Source organism: Sinocyclocheilus anshuiensis, unplaced genomic scaffold, assembly GCF_001515605.1.
Source record: "Sinocyclocheilus anshuiensis isolate Anshui unplaced genomic scaffold, SAMN03320099.WGS_v1.1 scaffold3258, whole genome shotgun sequence".
Classification (NCBI taxonomy): domain Eukaryota; kingdom Metazoa; phylum Chordata; class Actinopteri; order Cypriniformes; family Cyprinidae; genus Sinocyclocheilus; species Sinocyclocheilus anshuiensis.
In genome coordinates, this window is record NW_015541488.1 from 143856 (window position 1) to 167783 (window position 23928).

The 23928-nt window shown below is 36.2% G+C and overlaps 2 protein-coding genes and 1 long non-coding RNA gene across 4 annotated transcripts in view; all 3 read right to left on the reverse strand.

The window, feature by feature from the left end:
• LOC107690851 (kinesin-like protein KIF3B) overlaps positions 1-8745 on the reverse strand; it is an 11815-nt gene extending 3070 nt beyond the window's left edge. The window contains exons 1-5 of one of the 2 annotated variants that reach the window (XM_016489274.1): positions 8630-8745; positions 3552-5068; positions 2326-2427; positions 1823-1945; positions 1423-1541 (exon numbers count right to left, since the gene is read on the reverse strand). In XM_016489274.1, the coding sequence (XP_016344760.1) occupies positions 1423-1541; positions 1823-1945; positions 2326-2427; positions 3552-4985 (1778 nt within the window). In that variant the 5' untranslated portion in view covers positions 4986-5068; positions 8630-8745. Of the gene's footprint in view, positions 1-1422; positions 1542-1822; positions 1946-2325; positions 2428-3551; positions 5069-8559 lie in introns of both variants that reach the window. The other variant, XM_016489272.1, reaches the window with a different exon arrangement.
• Positions 8746-9566: 821 nt separating this feature from the next.
• The window catches only part of LOC107690857 (uncharacterized), a 22485-nt gene continuing 8123 nt past the window's right edge, over positions 9567-23928 (reverse strand). The window contains exon 3 of the long non-coding RNA XR_001634492.1: positions 9567-9949. This is a non-coding gene — a long non-coding RNA (uncharacterized LOC107690857). The remainder of the gene's footprint in view (positions 9950-23928) is intronic.
• Positions 9948-14139, reverse strand: LOC107690856 (GDP-fucose protein O-fucosyltransferase 1-like). Its single transcript, XM_016489279.1, has 7 exons — positions 14042-14139; positions 13736-13857; positions 12323-12505; positions 11959-12071; positions 11662-11854; positions 10526-10768; positions 9948-10442 (listed from the first exon to the last, which is right to left on the reverse strand). The coding sequence occupies exons 1-7, from the start codon at positions 14043-14045 to the stop codon at positions 10248-10250; spliced, it is 1053 nt and encodes a 350-aa protein (XP_016344765.1). The 5' UTR covers positions 14046-14139; the 3' UTR covers positions 9948-10247.

Consider the following 23928-nt stretch of genomic DNA (forward strand, 5'->3'; position numbering starts at 1 on the left):
CAGCGAGGTCCATGAATCAGTAGTGACAGCCACCCTCGCTGTCTTTCACAGTCTGTCCTTCAGTGAAGAAGCAGTCTTTTCATATAGAGCATCTATTGTTGCCGTGACTGTTTTGCGTGACGGAATGTCATACTCGGGCTCAACGTAATGCATGAAATCTTTAAATCCTTCTCCGTCGACGAAACTAATGGGCAGCAAATCTTTCACCACCATTTCAGCGATTAGCTGTGTCATCTTCTCGGTTCTGCCTGCGTTGCATTTTGGTCTTACGGCAAATGATGCAATGCTCGTCTGAGTTGCCGCTCTGTTATCGCCAGACATTTTATGTACAAATGTTAGATGATAGCGCATTGTACTTGTTGTAGATTTGTGTGACAGCTTGGCGCTGCACAGCTTGCACTGAACTGTATTTTCATCGGTCTTCTCAAAGTGAAGCCAGACATCACTACGTGACTTTGAGGCCATGATTCTCTCTCTTCTCACGTCTTTTGATGCATCCTGTGGCAAGCTAACCAATCAGAGCTCAGGGCGCCGCCCAAAGTGCTGCTATAACCAATCAGGAAAAAAAAAAATAAAAAAAAATTCGATCATCGTTTACATGATCGATCATCGCTGTCACAGTCGAGTACTCGAGTACTCGATCACTGTTGCACATCCCTAGTCATTACAATCTATAAAAAGGGTTTATGTGGTGTTTTATCTTTACATCACAAGATTGCAAACACTAGTAAACGGAAGAATTTATATAATAAACTTTCTGCTAAAGATCTGTTCTATTGACAAATCATGCAATTAATTTTCATTAAAACAGCCATGTTATATTTATAAAAAAAATTAATAAATGACAACTTACATGCATCTGGGTCGTTGATAAAGCCATGTCTCAGGTCATGAGAATTATGGATCGCCTTTTCACAAGCGTCCAATCACAGCTGATTTCCGGAAAAGGGGAAGTAACCAATGGCGTTTGAGATTACAATTAAACCAGCAAGTCCCGCCCCACGACTGGCAAAAATAAAAGTGTTGGCGTGTGCAAAAACAAGCAGGTGGAAAAAATACGGAGCGTGAGAATGAGGGGGATGATCACGCGCGTGCGATGAGACATATCCTCGCTCGCGAGGGCTTGTATTGCGCGCATAGGTGATGTGATGCGCACACGGGTGTCTAAAAAGAGCTCGCAGGCTCCCGTTTCCTCGCGCGTGGATCTGTTATCCTCTCCCGGAAGCAATTTAGCATGCTCGTAAACATAACTGGTGCACTCGGTTCTTTTTGGCATAGATTTGCCGGCATACTACTAGGAAGTGGAAGATGTATGTGTAAAGGGTAGGACTGTGAATCTTTGTGTTGATAGAGTATCAATTAGATTCAGGATTCACCAGATTGTGTTTCTCGATTCAAAAGCAACTCAGAGTGATGACATACTTGAGTTTGAGTTCTCTAGTCAGCTCATTCTGCGTCTGCTCCAGCTCCTGCCTGTATCTGACATGTTCATCCTGGGCGTCCTGAATCTCCGCCTTCACAGACTGCAGCTTGGAAAAAAGCTAAATGAAAGAGACAGAAACAGATGGGATGTTCAAAAAAAGATGAGGTTCTTCAGAGGAATAGGTAAGGCATTTGCTCTACAAACTCAAGCAATAGGAGGTCAAATTCAGTCAAGTATGGATGATTCTCAACAAGGAGGATGGAGATCTGCCATGAGAGCTTTCCTACTACTAATGACTCCAAAGAATACAGCTGGACTCTAAAAATACACCTGATCACATGCACACAGCCTTCCTAATATCATTTTAACAGCATACTGCTATAGACAGACAGATACTACCTTTTTCAGTTTCTTGGTCTTAATGTCAACTTCCTGTTGCAGTGAGCTGTACGTCTCTTTCAGCTCCAGTGTCTCTTCGTCACGACACTCCATCACCTGCTGCATCTCCCTTTCCCGCCTTTTCTGCTCAAACACACACATTATGAATGTTTTAAACATCTTTGCATTTCACAAGCCTACGTGTAACTGCTCATATAAAGTTTATAACATCCTAGAAACAAGAAATGTCCATACATATTTCTGTCCAATCACTGTCTAGATATAAATTAATTGTTGAACACAATGACAGGCCACAAATTGTATCAGAATTTCTTTGTAAGCTGCATAAATGCACCTCCAAACACAGAAAGGACTGCTCAGTGAGAAAAAAAATGAACAAATGCTTTAAGCAGCATTTACACAAACTATAAGGAGGCTCAAATAACCCGCTCCTTTAAAACAACCTTGAGGACTGAAACACAGTCCAGCTCAATTTCTCCACAGTGTGCTACTGGAAACTGTACCTGTTCGGCTATCTCCTGTCTCTTCATCTCCAGAATCCTCTGCTGCTCATTGGTGTGGTCGACAATGTTCTTCCCTCCCACCAGCAGCTTGCTCTCCATGGCCTGAAAGGGAAAAACTGGTTATCAGATAAGCCAAACATGATGACACAATATCAGCCAAGCTAAGGGAAGGACTGTTAAAGAGGATTTGTTTCTGAAACGACTATCCAGTCTTCAACATATTTAATTAAATCTGAGTTTTCACTTTGCAGCGTACATTGAACATGAGGAGATAAAACAAATGAGTAATAAAATGAGGACAAACATGTTTTTCTATTGTACTGCAAAAACAACATACAGTGTCATCAGTGTAGTCTTAATTAAAAACAAATGACTCTTACAAGCTTCCTCTTTTAATGAATCAGTCAAAAAAAAAAAACACATTCACAAAAGGACTCAACAAAAACTTGTTTTTTTTTTTCAGCATGACTGGTTAAGTCAATTGTTACCCTGCCAATATTTTCACTGGCCCAATTAAAAAATTATTAATTTAAATGTATATTTTATATTTAATATATTGTATTTTATATTGAATTTTGTTTTAAATTATAAATGTATAACGTGAATTGTATAATGTTTATAAATATAAAAGTATAATTTTTTACATTTAATATTTAATTCTTTTAATTATTTACAAAAAAATGTAAAATTTTTACACAAATGTTTTTTGTTTGTTTGTTTGGTTGGTTTTTTCCCCATTACAGAATATTTACAATAATTTTACTATATTCGTTAAAAATAAATAAATAAATACACTAGCATTAAAAAGTTTGGGGTGAGCATGATTTTGTTAAAGAAACTAAAACTTTTATTCAGGAATGACACATAAAACTGACAGTAAAGACATTTATAATATTACAAAAGATTTCTATTTCATTTTTTTTTACTTTCTAATTGTATAAGAATCCTGAAAATAAAATCACATATATGATGCTGAAAATCCAGCTTTGCCACCACAGGAATAAATTACATTTCTAAATTACATTTTTGTAATATATTCAAATAGAAAGGATATTTAAAATTTTAATAATACTTCACAATATTACTGTTATTACTGTATTTTTGATCAAATAAATGCAGTCTTAGTGAGCAGGAGAGACTTCTTTTATAAATATTTTTTTAAAATCCTACTGACCCCAAACTTCTGAACAAAAGTATATTTTAACCCAAGGTCTGTGCTTTCTAACCTTAACTTTGGCCGCCAGCATCTCTGAAGCCTCCTTCTCTTTGCAAAGATCATCCATCTTCTTCTCCTTCTCTTTCAGCAGCCTCTGTTTCTCCTCCGCCACCAGGCTGTGGTCCTCCATGATGGCCTTCCTCTCCTTCTCCAGCTTCTCCTGTTGTTCATGCCAATAATCCACAATGTTCTTATCCGCATCCATTCCTTCCTCTTCGTCGTCATCCTCCTCCTCATCATCATCCTCCTCCTCCTCCTCATCTTCTAGCTCCTCTCCTCCTTCTCCAACCCTCCTCCTCCTCCTTTTTCTCCTCTTCCTGCCAGACCTTTTCTCCAACTGTTCTTTCAAGCGAGCAATCTCCTCCTGAAACTCCCGAAGCAGAGCGTCCTTGGGGTCTTCGTTGACACGGGGTTTGTTCTTGATGTTTTTAGCGCGATTTGCATAGCGTAGCGTGGTCAGAGTCTCCTCCAAATTGTAGGAAGCAGGTCCAATGTTGGCCACCATAACCGTACGGGCATTTCCGCCCAAGGAATCCTGAAGCAGTCTTGTAAGTTTAGAGTCACGGTACGGGATGTGGGTGCTTCTCCCATCCACCAGCGCTGAGATGACGTTGCCCAAAGCTGACAAAGAGAGGTTGATTTTGGTGGCTTCTTTCAAGCGCTCGCCCTGAGCACCAGTTTTGGTCTGTCTTTCACTTCCTGCCAGGTCAACAAGGTTGAGTTTCCCAACCCGAATGTGGTTCTCTCCATCAGGACCCAACTCACTGCACTCAATGGTGATGACGAAGATCGCGTGAGAGCGAGAGCTGTGCTCGTTCATGTTAGTTGCACCAACCGAGCGGTTCTGGTTCCCCACGTTCATCACATGCTCAATCTCACGAACACTTTTAGTGACGAATGAAGAGAGGTCTTTAACATAGACACCCGTATCTGGCCTCTCTTTGAGCTCCAGACGTCGCGACTGGTCCTTCGATAAAAGGTCCCTGATCTCTTCTTGATAAATCTCCAAGTATGAAGCCCTGACCAAGTACTGCTGGTTCTGAGAGCGGGAGATGTGTGTGAAAATGTGTTCAAAGGAGTTCGGAATGACACCCCTCCTGTCGGGGTCGTTTCGTACCCCTTCCATCGTGAAAGTCTTTCCGGTGCCCGTCTGGCCGTATGCAAAGATGGTCCCATTGAAGCCAAAAAGTACAGAGTCCACCAATGGCCGGAAAGTCTCATCGTAGAGCTCCATCTGCTTTGAATTCCAGTCATAGACGGAATCGAAGGTGAACACTTTTGGGTGCTCATGGGAGGATGCACTTCGAGGGTTGCGCACGGCCACTTGCCCAAACTTCACATCCACTGAGACCACCCTCTGGAAGTTGGCGGCTCGCTCTTTCTCATTCATGGGACGACAACGCACCACTACCTTAACAGATTCAGAGCTCTTGCTTTTAGACATTTTGATGGCTTTGGCGTATCTGCTGGCTTCTCTTAATAAGTTTGTAGTTTATTTCACAGTGATGGTGCCGCCAGCATCAGAGCCTGCAAAACATGATGCAACTCAGTGAAATGACAAAGACAAGAGATAAAGATGAACAAACTTGTTTTATGGTTACAGCAAACAAACACAGAACTATTTATCTAGATTTATCTTGGCAAGCAATCTGTAGTAACCTTTTTTCATAAAAATACTGAATAAACAGCCTACATATCTGGTAAGCAATAAAATAGAGTAAGCAAAAATCAAGCTTACAACAAATACATGGAATCCCATTTTCCACCACATAAAAAAAATCATGTTTAAGTAAATCACGAGTACATCATAATTATAAGTTAATCAAATTAATATTTTTTATTATTTGTTTTTATTATTTCATAACTATGAAACAAATAGTCAAAATCATGAGATACTACAGTGGAGAGAACAATTTATTAACACTTCTGATTTTTTTTCAGAAATAATTATATTATATTAAATAACTGAATGTGAAATAATGAATAATTGAATATGAAATAATATTCATTGTTCAAAATTTGAAGTAATTTTAGTTGTGGCTATACCATGCTAGTAGAACAGTGTTTTAGAAAACAACCAAGGCACTTCAACAAAAACCTTTTTTGTGGAAAAGACAGTAATCAAAATTAGAGAACAGCAATGATTGCAGCACAAAGAAAAATTACAACTAACATTTCTGAAGGTTACAGCAGTCAAAAATAGTAGGAAGTAGGAAGTGTAGAAGCCCTTGCTTTGAATGACTTCAGCACATCTGCGGCCGCAGGACATCACTAGTTTCTCACAATGCTCTGGGGTGATCTTGGTCCGCTCTTCTTCCACAGTTCGGTGGAAGCCATAACTTTGTCACCAAGGATTTTCAATCGGGTTTAGATCAGGACTCTGGGCCGGCCATTTCATTTTTTCAATGTTTTCAGCTTCAAGCTCATGTAAGTAGCCATAGTAACTTATTCTCTGAACATAACCTGCTCTGGAGTAGGTTATGTTTCAGGGTTAGTTTACTTCAGAGCTATTAGCGCATGCGTGACCTACTGACGAGACTCTAGTGGGCGTGACAGATTCATTGCGCACAATATTATATATTATTACAACATAGTTATGTAATATACGTAATACTCTCTCCACACAACCTGCTCCTCAGCAAAGGTGAGCTTAGACTTTTGATTATTTCAGCTGATGAGAGGCTTCATCACTGCAGAGTGCACTTTCAGTCCGACTTCTCTTAAACATGCAGAGACAGATCCTTACCCTGTTCAGCACTGAACTGGCAAGCAATTCCAGCTGCAGTGTTGAACCGATTGCCCATTGAGATTCTCCGCATTATCCTGTCGTCTTGTGCATTTGTTTTTTGTGGACAACCAGTCTTTTTGGGGGACTTGAATGAGTTAGTGACATTGTAAAGATGCAATATTCTATCACAGATTTGAAACGACCAACTTCTCTTGCAATGGCTGCTACTGGCCTTCATCTTGACAACCTGCTGTCGGAGGGTTTCAGTCACTTTAGAAAGGCTCACCATCTTGCAAAGTCAGTGAAAACTGGAAAGTTAGGCTGCCAGTTAAATAGGGTTTGACATATAATTAAGGAAATTAGCACCAGGTGCCAGATTAACACCACTAACTGGGAGGTATCTGAAAGTGTTCTCTAATTTTGATCAGAGTTCTTTTTCAAATATCTCATTTAAGTTTTTTGGACTGTGCTTCAGAATATATTTAACTCATGAAATATGCTTAAAACCTGCACTTTTACTCCTGTTAGGATAACTTCCAATAAGACCAAGCAGTGACCTCAAAATTTAGGAAATTGTAGGTTGCTCTCTCATTTTGATCTCCACTGTATGTCACAATTATGAGATAAAAAGGAAAAAAAAATTAATAATAATAATTGTTAGAAAAAGTTAAAAGTATGACCATTTTTAAAATCACCTTTTCAGAATTTTGACCTATGCCATAATTATGACTTAGTATATCATAATTCTGTCTCTTTATCTCATACCATCATACTATTGATGTATTGATGGAATACCAAAACAAAGTTGAACTTTCTTCTAAGGTCAGAAATAATGACAATCACTTTTGCCACAGTAGTTATTTGTAAGTGTTGGGTTAAACAGTATATTGCAATATGTATTACTTTACGTTTTTGCAGCTTTACAACTATTCAAACAAAGTATAGACCTAAATGAAAGTGATATGCCTTAACTGGTTGCTATAACATACCACATACTACAAGCACAGACCTGTTGAGTCGTTTATGCCACTCCTAAATAATCATTTTCATAAGCAAGCCTGTACTCAGTATTATTACATATTATATTTGTAGAAGACCAAACGTCTAAAGCAGCTCGTGTTATTCCCAAATTATCATTTTTCAAAGACTGGTCATAATAATAATAATTTACAGGATAAAACGCAATCTATTAACGACTAAGTTACATTAGCTGTAGCAGCACTGCTAATTCACGTCAGTCCATCTGATATAATTTAATAGTAAATATACCTGTAAATCTGGCTTAAATTAGTCAATCTCAGCCTCGGTTGTCAATCAGTCATTCTTGAGACATGGGACAAAACAGGTCCAGTAAGGGTAACTGCTATTAGGTTTAAAAATAAAAATATTTTCAATTTTAAATGTCATGAGGGATTAATAATAGAATGTATTTAACACAATTATCACCTTCAATTTAATTTTCTCATTATACCAAATCTATGTTTCTTAATGTCCTCTCACTACATCTAAAACAGTGTGTCCACAGAGAAGGGTTCAAGCATTCATATGCAATAAAATGGATAAAAATGTGTTTTTAATGATGAAAAAGAGCTTGTTTTATCAAAAGCAACACTTAATATCTCCTATCAAAGCAAGGTTGTTTTTTAATGACACATGCATGTTTAATACGATTTTAAAGTTGCGTCCCCACGTTTTGTCAACACCGCCAGACATTCAATAAAATGTAATAAAATCAGGGAATATCGGGCAACTGTCACTCTAAAGGACCCCCTTGCCACAGTTCACCTCTGCAGAGTACAGCAGTGTCAGCTAAAAACATCTTGAATACTGTTAAAGATCAAGCTGAAATTATATTACACAGTCCAAGCCAAAAAAAAGCAAATTTTGTTAAAAAAGAGAAAAGTTGGGAGGTTGTATCAAAGCATAGCTCAGTAGCTTAGTACATATAAGATACATAAATGTAGTTTCATTTGTCTGAGTACAAGGTTTTATTTTTTAAATTTTGCACCGTTTTGTCCCACTTCTCAAGAATGACTATATAGCGAGATAACGGCGAATAACAGACTAAAGAGTCAAAAACGACGCCTGTTTTGTTGAAAATGTCATTATTTTGTTCTTTTGATATTTTATTATAGTTCAATAATATAATATTGCTAATATGAGCTTGTCAAGATATATAAACGTATCAGTGAGGATGGAGCTCCTCAGACTCAAGCGGCCTGGCAACGGCAAACAAACCGTGTCATTTATACAGCACACACTGTAGAAATACACACATAATGTAACTCACCTCGCCACTGCAGGACAATTTAACCTGCAACAATTTAACCGTCGGCTTCATATCCATCAGAAGCACATACCTCTCAAGTCTCTAAGCGCTGAAATATACAAAATTAGCCGTATCTCTCCTCATGAACTCCGTCAGCCATGTCTGTTCCTGTGAGGAGAGAGAGAGAGAGAGAGAGAGAGAGAAAGAGAGAGAGAGAGATTGTGCTGTGATCCCCCTGCAGGCCGGGATGGATCTGCTGCAAATGGGCACTATAGATTTGTATGTAGTTTGAATGTTTTGTTATTACAACAATGGAATAGCAACAAATTACCTCGAATAGTACAATTATGGAATGACTTAATATGGTATTATTGATTAAAAAGTAAAAATGTAAATAAATAACACTTCAAACTGACAAATTTAAACCACTCCATACACAGATTTATTGCAAAAACAATAAACAGTTCATTTTATTCATTTATTTTTGAAAGAAATTAATACTTTTACTTAGCAAGGATGCTTTAAAAGTATCAAAGGTAATAGTAAAGGCATTTATGTTACAAAACATTTCTATAAAAAAAAATGCTATTTTAAATTTTGGATTCATCGAAATTTGATTCAAAATAAATTATGGCTTCTACAAAAAATATTAGGCAGTTCAACTGTTTTCAACATTGATAATAAGAAATGTTTCTTGAGCAGAAAAGCAGCATTAGAATGATTTCTGAAGGATCATGTGACACTGAAGTCATGGCTGCTGAAAATTCAGCTTTGTATCACAGGAATAGATTACATTTTAAAATAAATTAACATATAAATTAGTTATTTGAAATTGGAATATTTCTGTTTTATTTTATCAAATAAATGTAGCCTTAATGAGCATAAGAGACTTCTTTCAAATACATTTAAAAAAATATTTAGCCACTCCAAAATTTTGAATTGCAGTGCAGTAACCATTGCATTTCAATGGAAACTGTTATTTTTATTTATTCATTCATTCTTGCTGCATTTTTTTGTGCAAAGATTATAAATGCATATGTACTCCTTTGATTTAAATTTTAAAAGAAAGACTTTTAAATAGATCATAAAACCTAAGGACATGAATGCACAAAATACTGCTAGTTCTATTTTTAATTGAAAACTGACTTGAGGAATGTCATTTAAAGTGGTACAAAACTAATATGTACATCTTAAAACCTTTATAAAACATTTCTGCTATTTGGTTTCACACTGACTTTCAAAAACAACGTTAACTTGCGTTACTATAAGACATCAGAAAGTGACACATTTGTTCATTTTCAGCAATCACTAAAGCACTGCACATCTGGATGCCTCTGGAGGTCTTAAATGGCCTTCAACTACAAAAAGTGCAATTTCCAACCACTATTACTTGACTAATTCTGACTTGTCTCTAATCACTAAACCCTCACAGGGGGCAGTTTTTACATCCTCAAATAATGCAAATGAGCCAGTAGTACAAAAATATCAATGATATAAAGATACCATGGTTGCTCTCACAGTAAATGTAGTAGTGCAACATGGGAGAAATGCAGCATCCAAAGAAATGGAATTAACTTTCTTGTTCTCCCTTCATTTAATTACTTAAAGCCTATATCCAAATGTTCTTGTTCAAAATGTAACCATAGACCTGAAACATGCAAAACTTCAACCAGCCTTCACAGTTACAAAAACATAACATCTCCATTTCATTAGAGTTCCTCTTTTCCTTTCCTTTTTCCTGGGTAGTCCATCCCAAAGAATGACGAGGGTCTCCCATGAACATCTCTCTCCCTTTTAACAAAGGCTGAGAAGGACGAAACACAGTTGCCGATGAAGTGGTCGGCCTGGCCGAGGATATACAGGTCAATTTGAGCAGTGTCCGGCTGCAAGCTCACGACCTTCACCTGCAAAAAATGCATCATCACCTTTATATTCTGTTTACTAAATCAGGTTTACACATCTGTAATGTTAAAATGTTAATCCTCACCTTGCCCTTGAAGAGTTTCTGAATCTCTGCGGTGTGCGATTCAGAGTCGGTGGCTATGTAAACTGACTGAGCGTAGATGTTCTTCACCCAGAGCTTCACCGCACGGCAGATCTCAGACAGATCTGGTAAACACATGGTCATGGTCAGCGGCAGGGCAGTTCGACGGTCGTATCCCACACACTGTGGAGATGCCATGAAGTGAGGACCAGTATCACCTGACTTCAGAAGCTTGCAGGCATTTTGCTGTGTGGAATAATAATAATCGTTAAGAGGATATGACACATATCATCCAATTCAAGCCACATCAGGCCTAAAATTCCACACGTGTTATACTGGTACTTCAGAAATCTAATACAATCGCCCACATTAATTCACATATACCTTTGGAGAACGAATTTTATGATGAGATCACATCATTTACTGTATTGCTTTTATATCATATCCAGTTCGATCTGTTCATTTATATATGTTTTTATGCCATGTCAGCATCTAAGACTATTTTAAGACAATAACAAAGTTATATCAAGTAAAAAAATATATATATATGTAAATAAACAAATCAATAAATATATATTCACAAATAACAGATAGATATACAGGATAAATCATTTACATACAGAAAGATAACAACTATATACACTACCATTCAAAAATTTGGTGTCAGTGCAATCTTTTTATGAATTTTCTTATACAAGATCTTATGCTCATCAAACCTGCATTTATTTGAACACAAATTAAAGTAGAAATATTGTGGAAATATTCAAAATGTCTGTTTTAATATGTTTTAAAATGCAATTTGTTCCGGTGATGTTAAAGCTCAATTTTGGCTTTCAAAGTTCAAAACATTTATTTGCAATAAATTTTCTGTATTTTGTATTGTACTTCTGTATTAAGTCTTTAATGTCACTCTTTACGGTCACTTTTGATCAATTGAATGTATTGTTAATTAATAAATGACTTTGTTTGATTTGGATAAAAATGTCCGATAAATCCATAAATGTAAATGCATTAATTTCACTCTAAAATAAATGTTGAGTGGTATTATAAGATGCACTTCAGATAAAAGTTCTAGAAATGTCCATTTGGATCTGAACTATGGGAAACCATCCATTCACATCAGGACACACAAAGCTCACCCAATCTGAGCCGATCCTCAGATGAATTCCAAGGTAAGGTCTGTTTAGCAGACTTCTGATGTGACCTTCTCCTTCCTGTACCATGTTTTCAGACCACACCACATACTCCTGCAGTCCAGTGTGCTCCTCCAGTACAGGGAACTGTGCTGGGGCTCCTGGAAGAGAGAGAACTGGATGCTCTTTTGGGGGAAACCTGGAGAAAAAGAGAAACACAGAGTTTGAGAGTGAGAAAAGTAAAGTGGAGGGAGCCTGAGTGCAATAATTTATATTTATGTGAGTGTTTCAGCTCAACCTTACCTCTTTATCCAGTGCGGCTGGTAGTAGGAGCTGAATGACAGTCCTCCGAAAAGAACAGAGCGATCGATATTGACTCCAATATGGTCCCAAAACAGACCAAAAGGATTTCCGTCCTGCACGAGAATCAACAGGCTGCATTACAAGCGCACTGTCATGAATATTTAAGAATGCATGATGCTTTTATGGTGTGAAAGAAAATACACATCTGCAAAAAGTCCAATAGATGGCAGTGTTTCCAAAGAGTGCGGCATAATACATTAGAAAAAAATATTTGAGGTGAGGCTATACAGAGAACTTTGGATTCTGAAGGTCTAGCAAAAAGACAGAAGTGAAGTGCACCTTGAAGAATGAACACCCATATTACCTTCATCGGACAGCTCTTTTTGTCCATGCTCCTGTGAGCTGCAGACTCAAAGCAGTAGGCCACTCTCTGACCAGGAGGCCAGTGCTTAGGAGCCAAGTGCTCCATGAAGTCCTCTAGACTCACCACACGGTGGTACTGCTTCACTGGCTCCAACTGGAAATACTCACTGTAAGGGACATGCACCTGTTACAGAGAAACACAGAAGCATACTATACCTTATCAACAGTGTTGGGGAAAGTTACTTTTAAAAGTAATGCATTACAATATTGCATTACTCCATAAAAAAATAACTAATTACGTTACTTAGTTACTTTTTATGGAAAGTAATGTGTTACTTTACTAGTTACTTGAAAAAGTAATCTGATTACGTAACTTGCGTTACTTATTTGAAAAAGTAACTCAGATATTCTCTTGTAAATTAAAAAGTAATGTGTTACTTTACTAGTTACTTGAAAAAGTAATCTGATTACGTAACTTGCGTTACTTGTAATATATTACCCCCAACATTGCTTATCAATAAACTGAACTTTCTCCTATTGATCTACTAGTGTGACGGCCAGTCATTAGATGGTTGAACAGTCACTGTTTCAGAACCAGCTAGCAGCTGATGGCCTACCATCTTGGAACAACGTATGATAAGTATGGATTATCTAATGACCAACATGAACCAGCCAAAGTTTTTTTTTTGTTTTGTTTTTTTATAAAACTGAAACATGAATATAAATATTAGATGAAACACCTACACTTAAAGAAAAAATAGAAAATTAGAAAAATTACCTTGGGAACAAACTAAAATAAAATTCTAAAAAAATGACATAAAATTACAAAAACTAAAATTAAAATGAAAACTAAAGTTAAAAATAAAAGCTTAATCAAAATATTAATAAATACTATAATATATGTAACAGTGGTTAGGGCCAGCTAAATTACCAACTTGGCCCAATGTTGTTATTCTTAACTAAAATGATTAAAAATCATTTTTGTCGACTGAAATAAAGCTGAAATGAAATATAATATGATTATCAGATATTATTAAACTTAATTAATATTAAACTTCAGTAAATAACACAAATTAGAAATGCTAATAAAATAAGTTTAAGTATTAAAATTACTCTAATATAGAGCGAAATAAACATAAAGCAGAACAGAAATATTATTTATTAAAAAATTTAAATGACAAAAGCAAGTAACAAAACTACTAAAACTTAAACTAAAATTAAAATAAAATCTAAAAATAAAAGATTATTCAAAATATTAATAAATATTATAATAGTAAATAAATAATACTAAAATAACTGGTTTGGACCAGCTACCTTGTTCCAAAACACTATCAGCTTAAGTTAGATTTCCTAACAGGGTGCAGGGCAGGGTACATGTGCTATCAAAGGAGTGACTGACAGGTGTTGTGTTTACATTTTGAAAAGGTGGCGAGTGATGGCGGTAAACAATCCACGGCGGAATCGCGAGTGTTCGGTTCGGCATTTTAGCAAAAGCCAGTGACCCAAGAAAATGATCCACCTGGTTTCCAACCCGACCTAAAGAAGAACATATAGGAGAAACGAGTTTATTACTCCAACACAACACGGACAATCCAGACGCTTTTGAATTGTGCAGTCCTCGCTCTGGGTCTGCAGGCAAGTCTTCATTTGATTCTCAAAGCAGTCAGTGTGTGCATGAGCTGTAAATGTCTCAGATGTGTCGTGCTCTCATTAACGTTACCCATGCACGGGCAGTACAGAATGTATCCGTTTTCATCCCAAGTCACGTCTGCAGCGTCGATAAATACGCGCAGAGAAAGGAGTGGTACATGCAAATAAGTTACAATGAAAAGTTTCAGATGCTTTAGTCTCGCCGCTATCGTTGATCATTTGCTATCCCACAATGCACTGCGAAGAGAACGGTAACCCTTCACATCCCGGTGAGTTTTGACAGCCGTCTTGTTAAAACCTTTTATATATTTCTGGTAAACTAACAATAACCACCCTGTTAAAACTGTACAAATCTAACGATTAATGCACTTATATTTGTGGAATTTTTTTTTAATGTGCAGCTAGACAGAGATATAGACCAAAACAGTTAACATTTTATAATTTACCTGTGATGAATTGAAAATGAACAGTACAAATGTCACAATTAGGGTCTTTTAATGACCCTACTTACAGATTTACCCACATATAAATGAAGTTTAAACATAAAATACAATGATAGAAAAATATAAAATATATTAAAATTGATGTGTGTGTGTGTGTGTGTGTGTGTGTGTGTGTGTGTGTGTTTGTGTGTTTGTTTTTGAAATACTATTTAAGATTCAGACTCAAACAGCAATAACTGTGTTTCAGTATGCTTTGCATGACCTGATTTGGTTCGACTAGCTTTATTTCCGGTTCAAATAACCTTACATTTTTGTTGAATGGTTTGCTCTTTCTTGATTGTATGTCTTCTTGATTATAACCTAACGTGAAAAAGACAATAACTTGTCCTGTGTCTCCATTGTTCTTTTCTTTTGCTTTGTTTGATATGTATTGTCAGTTCTTGCATTCAACACTAAGATCAACTCAGACTGTGTCGAGTTGCTTAGATGAGCAACAAACTCTTTTAATAACTTTGCAGAAGAAACTGATTAATTTCTGTCTGGAAATTTCTGTCAGAAGTATGTGTTATTTACTCAAAAGTGACTCATATGTGAGCCATTGATTGCACTGAATGGATGTCACATGTTGAATGTTGTAGTCTGAACTAGAACATAAAGCCTTCACTGCTGCTATGCATCTCAATGCATATTAATTTAAAGAGAGTAAACTTACAAATACAAAAGAATAAACATACACTTCTCCCCCACGGATAATTTCACATGTAGTACACACAATGGCAAAAAACGTTGGAATCTCAGTTCGTTTTCACATCTACTGTAGAGTAAGAACATTGCTTTTAAAGTGTATGTTTGTAATTTACACTTTAGAGGGGTTTTATGTTTATGGACCTGGAAATATTTTGGAAAAATAAGTGCGCTTAATTGTATTGAATGTGCACTTGTAGTGTACTTTAAATCCTAAAAATATATATTTTTAAAAAGTGCAGATACTATAATATTAATGAAATTAAAGCCTGTTAAAGTACACTTAAAGTATCACGTTCATGACAACGTTTCTTAACACACTTTTTAAAAGTGCATCTTTTCATGATGTCAAATTAAAGGTTTTACTTTAAGTACATTTTAAATAATTATGTTTTAATAATCTTGTCGTGCTTTAAAGAAATACACTTATTGTGATAAAGCACATGTAAATTACTTGATTATGTAGTGTCATATTTGATGTTACATTTGAAGTTAATATATATTAAATGTAATAATTTGCAACTTCATCATTACAAATGTTACAACGATATTTAAATATGTGTTTCAATAGAAATGACATTAAAGTATCATACATACATTTCAACCATATTTCAAAGACAACAGAATTAATTTCATATAAACATATACTTAAGTAGGTTAAAAAGCACTCTTACATTCAACCAAATGTATTCAGTAAACATTTCAACTATAATACATTTTCATTTATTGTGAATATATGCTGTTAAACATTACATTCAGTCCGCACTTAAGTATATTCTTTTATAATGTATTATTTCCATAATAATTATTCTTTTTTTATGTATGCTAAAGTGTACTTGTTTTTCGCAAGGGTGACTCATTCTGGTTAATCTTTCTCATCTCTTTTAATTTCTGAAGAAACACATTTTCGCCAGTGTAGCTCAACTGTTGAGTGCTGGTGATATTCAATGATGATAAAGTGATATACCATAAATAGAAAAAAAGGTTTATGCCTAATCCAAAGCTCTTTTATCAAAACCCATCATTAAAAGCAACATGCGTGTGCAACATGGTTATGTACTCCTTCCCCCACGGGAGTTCACACACACACTCCACATGGCTAAAAATGGCCCTGGCATGTACTTATTCATTTGAGTGGGTATGTACATGTAGTATCGCTATTGTATCATGTAAATCTGACACTTTTGTAAATGTCAAAAACACAGTAAAGTAATGCACCTGGTACCTATAAGTTCACTCAGTGATAATTCAATATATCACTGATGCAACACAGTCAAGCATATCAGGAGTGACTTCTGCAGGAAATATGATAACGTCCAACCGAAAAGGATCTGGTCAATAGATTGCTATCACCGAATGACCAGTAGGTTTCGGTGGGCAAGCCGTTAAGACCACAGGGTCTAGTACCTCTCATATACATTCTCTCGTCATATCTCTCAACATTTCCTCTTGCGCTCTGTCAACATGTTTCTCTGTTTCCTGTGTCTACTACCCTCCCTTTATCCCTGCTCTCTATTAACCTGGCCCATCCCCCCTCCATTGAAATGTTCACATGTGCACACAGCAGACAGTGTTTTTCATTGTTAGAGATGACTGTGATGATAACAAAGCGGAGCGAGACTGGGTTGCTCTTGCTTTCTAACTGCAGAGTTCTGAAACTTCCTTCAGGTGAGGAAGCGAATCACATCTTCAAAGGCCATGAGATAGAGGTTAAAACAATCGCTTCTCATTCTCATTGTGTGCTCGAGCACAGCCTGCACTTATGATGAGAGAGGGGAACAGCAACTCGGAGAGAACAAAAGTTTCCTCTAAATGTGAATGTAAAAAAGCACTCATCCTTTCCTGTACGTAATTTCACACTCAGAGACGTGTTAGTGATGACTTTATGGCTTTGATAAAACATATGGCACATCAAACACTTCATGGAGGACAGGATCAGGATCATCTTACAGACGTCACGTTATCTAATAAGAAGGAGTGTGTGATGCATGTGCACAGCTCTGCTAGATCCACCCAAGTCTCTTATCAGTGCTGAACAGAGCCACTGCAATGACGGCCTGACGGGTGAAACAGCAGGTTGTTGCTGTTACCTTAGGGCTCAGATTAACCTATACCTTCCCACTCACTACCCTCTTGCTTTCTGGTCTTTATTTCAGAGCCATTAAAATGCCCAATTATGACACTGATACTTACAAAAATATTGCAATGTAAAAAGTGATAACATGCAGAAGTGTCTCACCTCATCTAACCCTTAAATGAACTGGTGCAACTTTCATGTGGCCAGGTTAATTCAGTCATTTTTATTTTATTTTATTATTTTATTTTATTTTATTTTATTTTATTTTATTTTATTGATATGGACATCCACAGTGACATCTTAAAGGCATAGTTCACTCAAAAATGACTGTAGGCAATGAATATCATTGACTGGTAGAGTGACATGTCATGCCTTTATATTTATAGCCAATAGTTTTTCATTTCCTATATAAAAATGTAGAAAATACTGTTGGAAATATTGTAAAAATGTATTGTTAAAATATTGCAAAAAAACAAAAATGTTGCATGAACTCCTGTTCTAAACTAGCTGTTTTTATGTCTTATGAAATGATCAACATTTCTGTTATTTTCATCCTCCAAGTGTCTCTTTCATTTAAAAATGGGCACATCACATCTTTAGTTTAGTTTAGTTTAGTTTAGTCTGCAGATTTAGACATCCACAGCGATATCATAGTTCACCCAAAAAATTAAATTCTGTCATCATTTACTCACCGACATGTCATTCCAAACCCATATGACTTGCGTTCTTCTGTGAAACACAAAAAAAGATATTTTGAAAAATGTCTCTGTGTTTTTATGACTTTGTCAATAAAAAGGGTCCAATGTTATACTGTTGATACTGACTTTCATTGTATGGACAAAAACATTCACAAAATATCTTCTTACAGAAGAAAGAAAGTCATTGTTGGAACAACGTAAGTGAGTAAATGATGACAGAATTGAAAAACTGGGAAAAACAGTATGTGAAATGAGTAGTATGTCTGAATTTATAAAATTCATAAAACAGTAGGCAAAAAATACCCGGATGACCTAATACTACCGCCAAGATTCTGAAGTGTGCATCTGATGGACACTTTACCTTGAGGCCACAGGAGAGGTGTTGTAAATGACGGTGAAGCCAAGCAACTGATGCTTTAAGTCACATGACAATGACAACATGGCGAACGTAGTACCATATTACATTTACTAACATTCATACTTTATGAATCATACTTTTTTAACATTCATGAAGTGTTTTCGTCATCGAATGTAGTACCTACACAGACAGTATGCAATTTTTTTTTTTTTTTAAGCACCTTTTGCTGCATTGTCTGAAAGTGATGAAACGTGTTGAACATTATCATCACCCAAACACAGAGTGCAGGCTTCCATGATCGCTCTATCGGTGGTTTGAGAGTGCGTCGAAGCTGTTTATCGCCTTCCTGAGCTAATATAAACCAACCATCTGCTTTTAACCAAACACATAAAAAACATGCTCCCCTTAACCCAATACAGTCCCCAATTCAGCAGCATAGAGGGGGGAGAAGGCAGCCGTAGAGCTGATTTTGTGCACCGGGGACCGTTCTGGTGAGGAAATCTACTCCAGATGTGTACAAATCGCCCCCTGCTTAATTGGCATTGTTGTCATAGATGTTTTTTGCAAGGCGTTGGTAACATTTGTAGGAGGTGACAGGATACTTTGAGTAAATTTGCTGGATTTTGTATAAATCAAACTAACAGAGGTCTAGGATAGAGAGACAAAGACCAACAGAAAGAAAACTGGAGGATTTAGGATGACACCTAAACCTGTTAGAGGTTTGACTACTGGCTACTTACTCATAAACAGCCACAGATGTTCCCCAATGCCCTTCAAACACTTCTGTCGGGCTTTTTTTTTTTAGTGTGCATGTGCGCATTTCCCCCCCATTCTGTTTCCTGTCATCATGGCTTTCGTATAAAGAGCCAAATATTGGCTTTGTGAGTTCCATGGTTAATCAGAGAGTAATTAGGAGCTGGTCCTGCAAGAATGGAGGGTTGACTTTGCTTTGAAACTCACTCTGCCCTTGTTCCTCGTAACAGTTTTTTTTTTACAAGCACTTTTGAGGTGGAGAGAGAGGAGAGGTTTTACTGGGCCAGCAGTGTGGTGTGTGGCGTTTCACAGAGCACTTTAAAATCAATCTGGAGCATCTAAATGACAGACCACCACTCCACTGTAATCAAACTGAATGAAGCCCAGCCGCAAAGTCCTGAAATCCACAACCTCAGTTTAGAACTTAAAGACAAAGACTGAATGTGTGTGGATGCTGATGTCTAACAGAAGCTGTGTGTAGGCTTGTGTGTGTGAGAGAGAGAGAGCGAGAGAGAGAGAGAGAGAGAGAGAGAAAGCGGCCCGCCACTTCCCAAATGAAATGAACTCTTTGATTTTTGAACGACAACCTTCTGGACTCACTCAAGTTGGTCATGTTCTACATTTGGCTTCAGCATATTTATTTAGTGTTTTCAAACTACTATGCTGGTAGGCAAGCTTTAATTTCACCTAAATATTTGGTCATACCATTGTAAATTCACTGCACTTTTGAATCATTCACTACAAAACATTTTCAGAAACTTTCAGTGGAGTTGCTTGTTATTCCAATTAGAGATGTTTAGGTAAGCTTCTTAGGACCAATTATGTTTTTTTCCCTCCAAAATAATTAATACAATAATCTTGTAATATACTTAACTAATATCCCAACAGTGAACTTTAAATTAAACTTTGAATTCCTGGTAAAAAAAATAAAAATAAATATAATATCATAATCATCATACTCAAATCTAACAGTTATTCAAATGTTTCTGCTTCAACTCACCTCTGTAATAAGTTTCTTGATTTCTTCAGTTCCAAGATTGATCACATTCATAAATGAATGAGTTTTCTGAATTTTCTGGTAATCCTCTCACAAACTTTTTCACATTGGATTTTCATTCTCTTTGCAATGAGGTTTCAAAAATGAAAGCTGCCACTTCCGTAGTTGATCCTTTACCAACCAGGTTGTTTCGGTCATGCTTTACTACTTTATGTCCTGCTATATTAAGTATCATAAATGATTCTCTGTGTACTGGTGTTGTGCCATCAGCATTTAAAATTGCTGCTGTGATCCCGGTACCAAAAAAATAAAATAATAATATGAACTTTGACAATCTTAATAATTTTCGTCCCATTTTCAATCTCCCCTTTCTTGCCAAAATTTTAGAGCGAATTGTTTCTACTCAATTGCATTCCCAACTTATTGCAAACAATCTTTTTGAGCCCCTTCAATCAGGATTCCTTAAACTCCACAGTACTGAAACAGCATTAGATATGTCACTAATGATTTGTTAAAGCTTCTGATTCTGGCTGTCTTTCTATTTTGATTCTTCTTGATCTCAGTGTCGCTTTCGACACTATTGATCATTCAATTACTCGTTTAGAGTTTGTCTTTGGCGTTTCTGGGACTGCACCAAGCTAGTTTGAGTCTTATCATTCAGATCAAATGAAGTTTGTTGCTATAGGTTGTTGCAGGTCTGATATCGGTGTGGTGCAATCTGGTGTTCCTCAAGGATCAATTTTGGGCCCTTTACTTTTTAGCATCTATATCCGTTTGGTCAACTTTTAAGATCACTTGGTCTCAACTTTCACTTTTATGTAGATGACACTCAGGTTAATATACATTCAAAACCTGATGTTGATGTGGATGTGTCTTTTCTTACTCAATGTATTTCTGAGATTAAAAAGTGGATGTCTAGAAATGTTCTTTGTCTAAACAGTGACAAGACGGAGGTAATGCTCATTGGTTCACCCCACCAGCAACTTAAGGCTGGGTCTTTAACTTTAAGTGTAGATGGCTCTACACTGGAATTTCAAACAAAATTTAAAAAAAAATTGGGGGTGATATTTAGTGCTCATTTAATAGTTGTTCCCCATGTTCAGAACACTGTCAAGACATCATTTTTCCATCTTAGAAATATTGCCAGATTGCATCCTATGTTGTCATTCCGGGTGGCTGAAAAGTTAATCAACATCTTTGTATTTTCTCGCATTGATTATTGCAATGCTTTGATAGTCGGGGTTTCAAAAGCTACCCTTTTCAGCCACTCGAATCCTGTCTGGAAACAGGACAAGTGATCACTCCGTGTCAGATTTTGTGTCAATTTTAAAATTCTCATGTTTACTTATAAGGCTTTGCATGGTTTGGCTCCCCATTATCTCTCTGAGCTTTTAGCCCCCTACACACCAACGCTTGATCTCCGCTCCTCGGAAGCTGGCCTTTTAATTGTTCTGCTTACTTGTTTAAAATCTATGGGTGATAGAGTGTTTTCTTCAACTGCTCCAAAACTTTGGAATTCTTTGCCTGCTGAGATTAGGCAAGCAGAATCCCTTAGTATTTTTAAATCTTCCCTTAAAGCCTTTTTTTTTTAGGGTAGCTTTTACTTGATTATTTTGTAATTGTCAAATTTCTCTTTTTACTTGTAAAACTTTTGATGGCAAATCTTATCATTGTAATTTTATGAGTCCATATGAATCCAGTTCTTTCTACGCTCTTCTTTCCCTGAAATTTAAAATAACATTTAAGAAGAACATTGTTTAGAAGAAGAGAAACACTTCAAGGGGATCACTGCTTTAATATTTCTGTTTTTTAGGCTTAGAATGCAACATAATGCATCATTATTAGTATATGACAAGTTCATATGTAAAATAATGCCAGTTGTGAACTTTGAAAGGTTGTTCTTATTAAGTGTTTCAAGAATTGTATTACAAATTTCATTTAAAAACCTTGCTGTTAATACAGTTAGCAGGGTTTTTTTATTTTATGAATTTAGATATTTATTTAGGAACGTGAATTATTTTGTTTGGATAACTTCTGCTGCTCCCCAGCTCACTCAGCAGCACCCTCTCACCTTCACTTTACGGTGTGTGAAGTTTACCTGACCTTCTCTTCACATCCTTCTGTTTGCTGTTTGGAGAAGTCACTTCTGACCACTGTACTGAGAGCAGTTATGCTTCAGATAATCTGCTATTGCCTGAACACACAACATACCTCAAATATTTTGATAGAACCATAACAATGGCTTTAAGAAAGTGACATGTCATGTCTTTCATTTCATTTCCTACAAAAAAGACAAAACAAAACAATAAATAAACACTGGATCATGTAAGCTGTGTGTATATAATATGTGTGTGTACATAAAATGTCTACTACATATATATATATATATATATATATATATAGTAACAACATTTGTTGTTGTATGAACATCTGTTATCAGTTGTTCTAAAGCAATATGAAATGAATCAAATTAAATGATTAAAATCTCTCTTCAGTTCATCATCAAAGTGCCACATTCTTAAAAAAATGGCCAATACACCTGAATAATTTTTCATTTTAAAAAGTGCACCTATTATGGTTTATGGAGTTTATTCAGCCATGCATGCGTGTATTTATTTATTTGGATTGATGAATAGCTGTCATTTGTGTCTTTGTTCTTACTGCTTAAATTATATATTTAAAATATCTGATGGCCATTGTGTCAAATGCATCTGATCTTTAGCAAAAACATCTTTAAACATTAAGGAAAATAAAAATAGATGCAAGCAGTTAATCCACTTGCTATTTGATCAATGAGTAATTTTGGGTTCCTTCTATTTCTTTTTAAATTGTATGAAAGCCTCAGTTCCTAACCTTTAATCATCTCATACCACATAGTGTGGTCATTTGAGCTTTCCCTTTTGATCTTTCTTCCTTGTCTGCACACATAGCCTACGTCTTTTAAAGTATCACTCAATCTAATTCGTCTAAATTTAATGTGGTGTACAAACTATTTTACGTTTGTTACTCTGATTTGAACTCTTTGTAAATGATGCTGTGTAACTCAAAAGTGCTTTATGTGGTCATATCTAAACTAAATCAATTATTTTACTTAAAATTATGATTTAATATGACTTAACCAGTTGGTTACATTAACGGGAGTCATTTTAAGGGTCAGATTTTCACTTTTTACAGCCCATTCAGCTTATTAATGAAATCCAAGATCTGTTGCTTTTCATGTTCCCTTCAACCGACTGTTAGAAACGAAAACTTTTTATACGTATCGACAAATACCACGTTTGCTGTGTATGTTTCTCCGAGAAAAAGCTAGAAAACCCACATATTTTCATATATTTAAATTATTTATTCTAAAATAAATAAATAACGCAATTAAGTCACTGTACATCAAAGCTAAATGTGCATTAAAAGAGAAAGACTGAAAAGGAATGCAGCATAAATATTTTTTCTTTTTAAATTCAGATATGTCCATTCCTAAGTTAAAATATCTCTTCATTTCAAACGCTCTCACGAACTTCCCCTCCAACTCACAAAACCCGCAACAATTCCGTTTCAAAACTACCTGATATTATCACTCTAAATTATCATTCAGTATCCAGACATTTTTCGAATTTCACAACAGATTTCATGAATTCACATTCAGGAAAAACAACAACAACAAAAAACCTCCCGAAACATTTCGTGAAAACATTTCATTCCACTCAGGTGCCAGAAGGGCTCCTGGAGGGTTTTCTTTTTCTTTTAACATAAAAACTCGGAAAGGTTTCGCCCCTTTGCATCGAGCGTGTCGAGAGGCTTATTGAAGACCCCTGCTCCCCCACCCCCTACTCTCTCTCTCCCTCACACACACACACACACACACACACACACACACACACACACACACACAC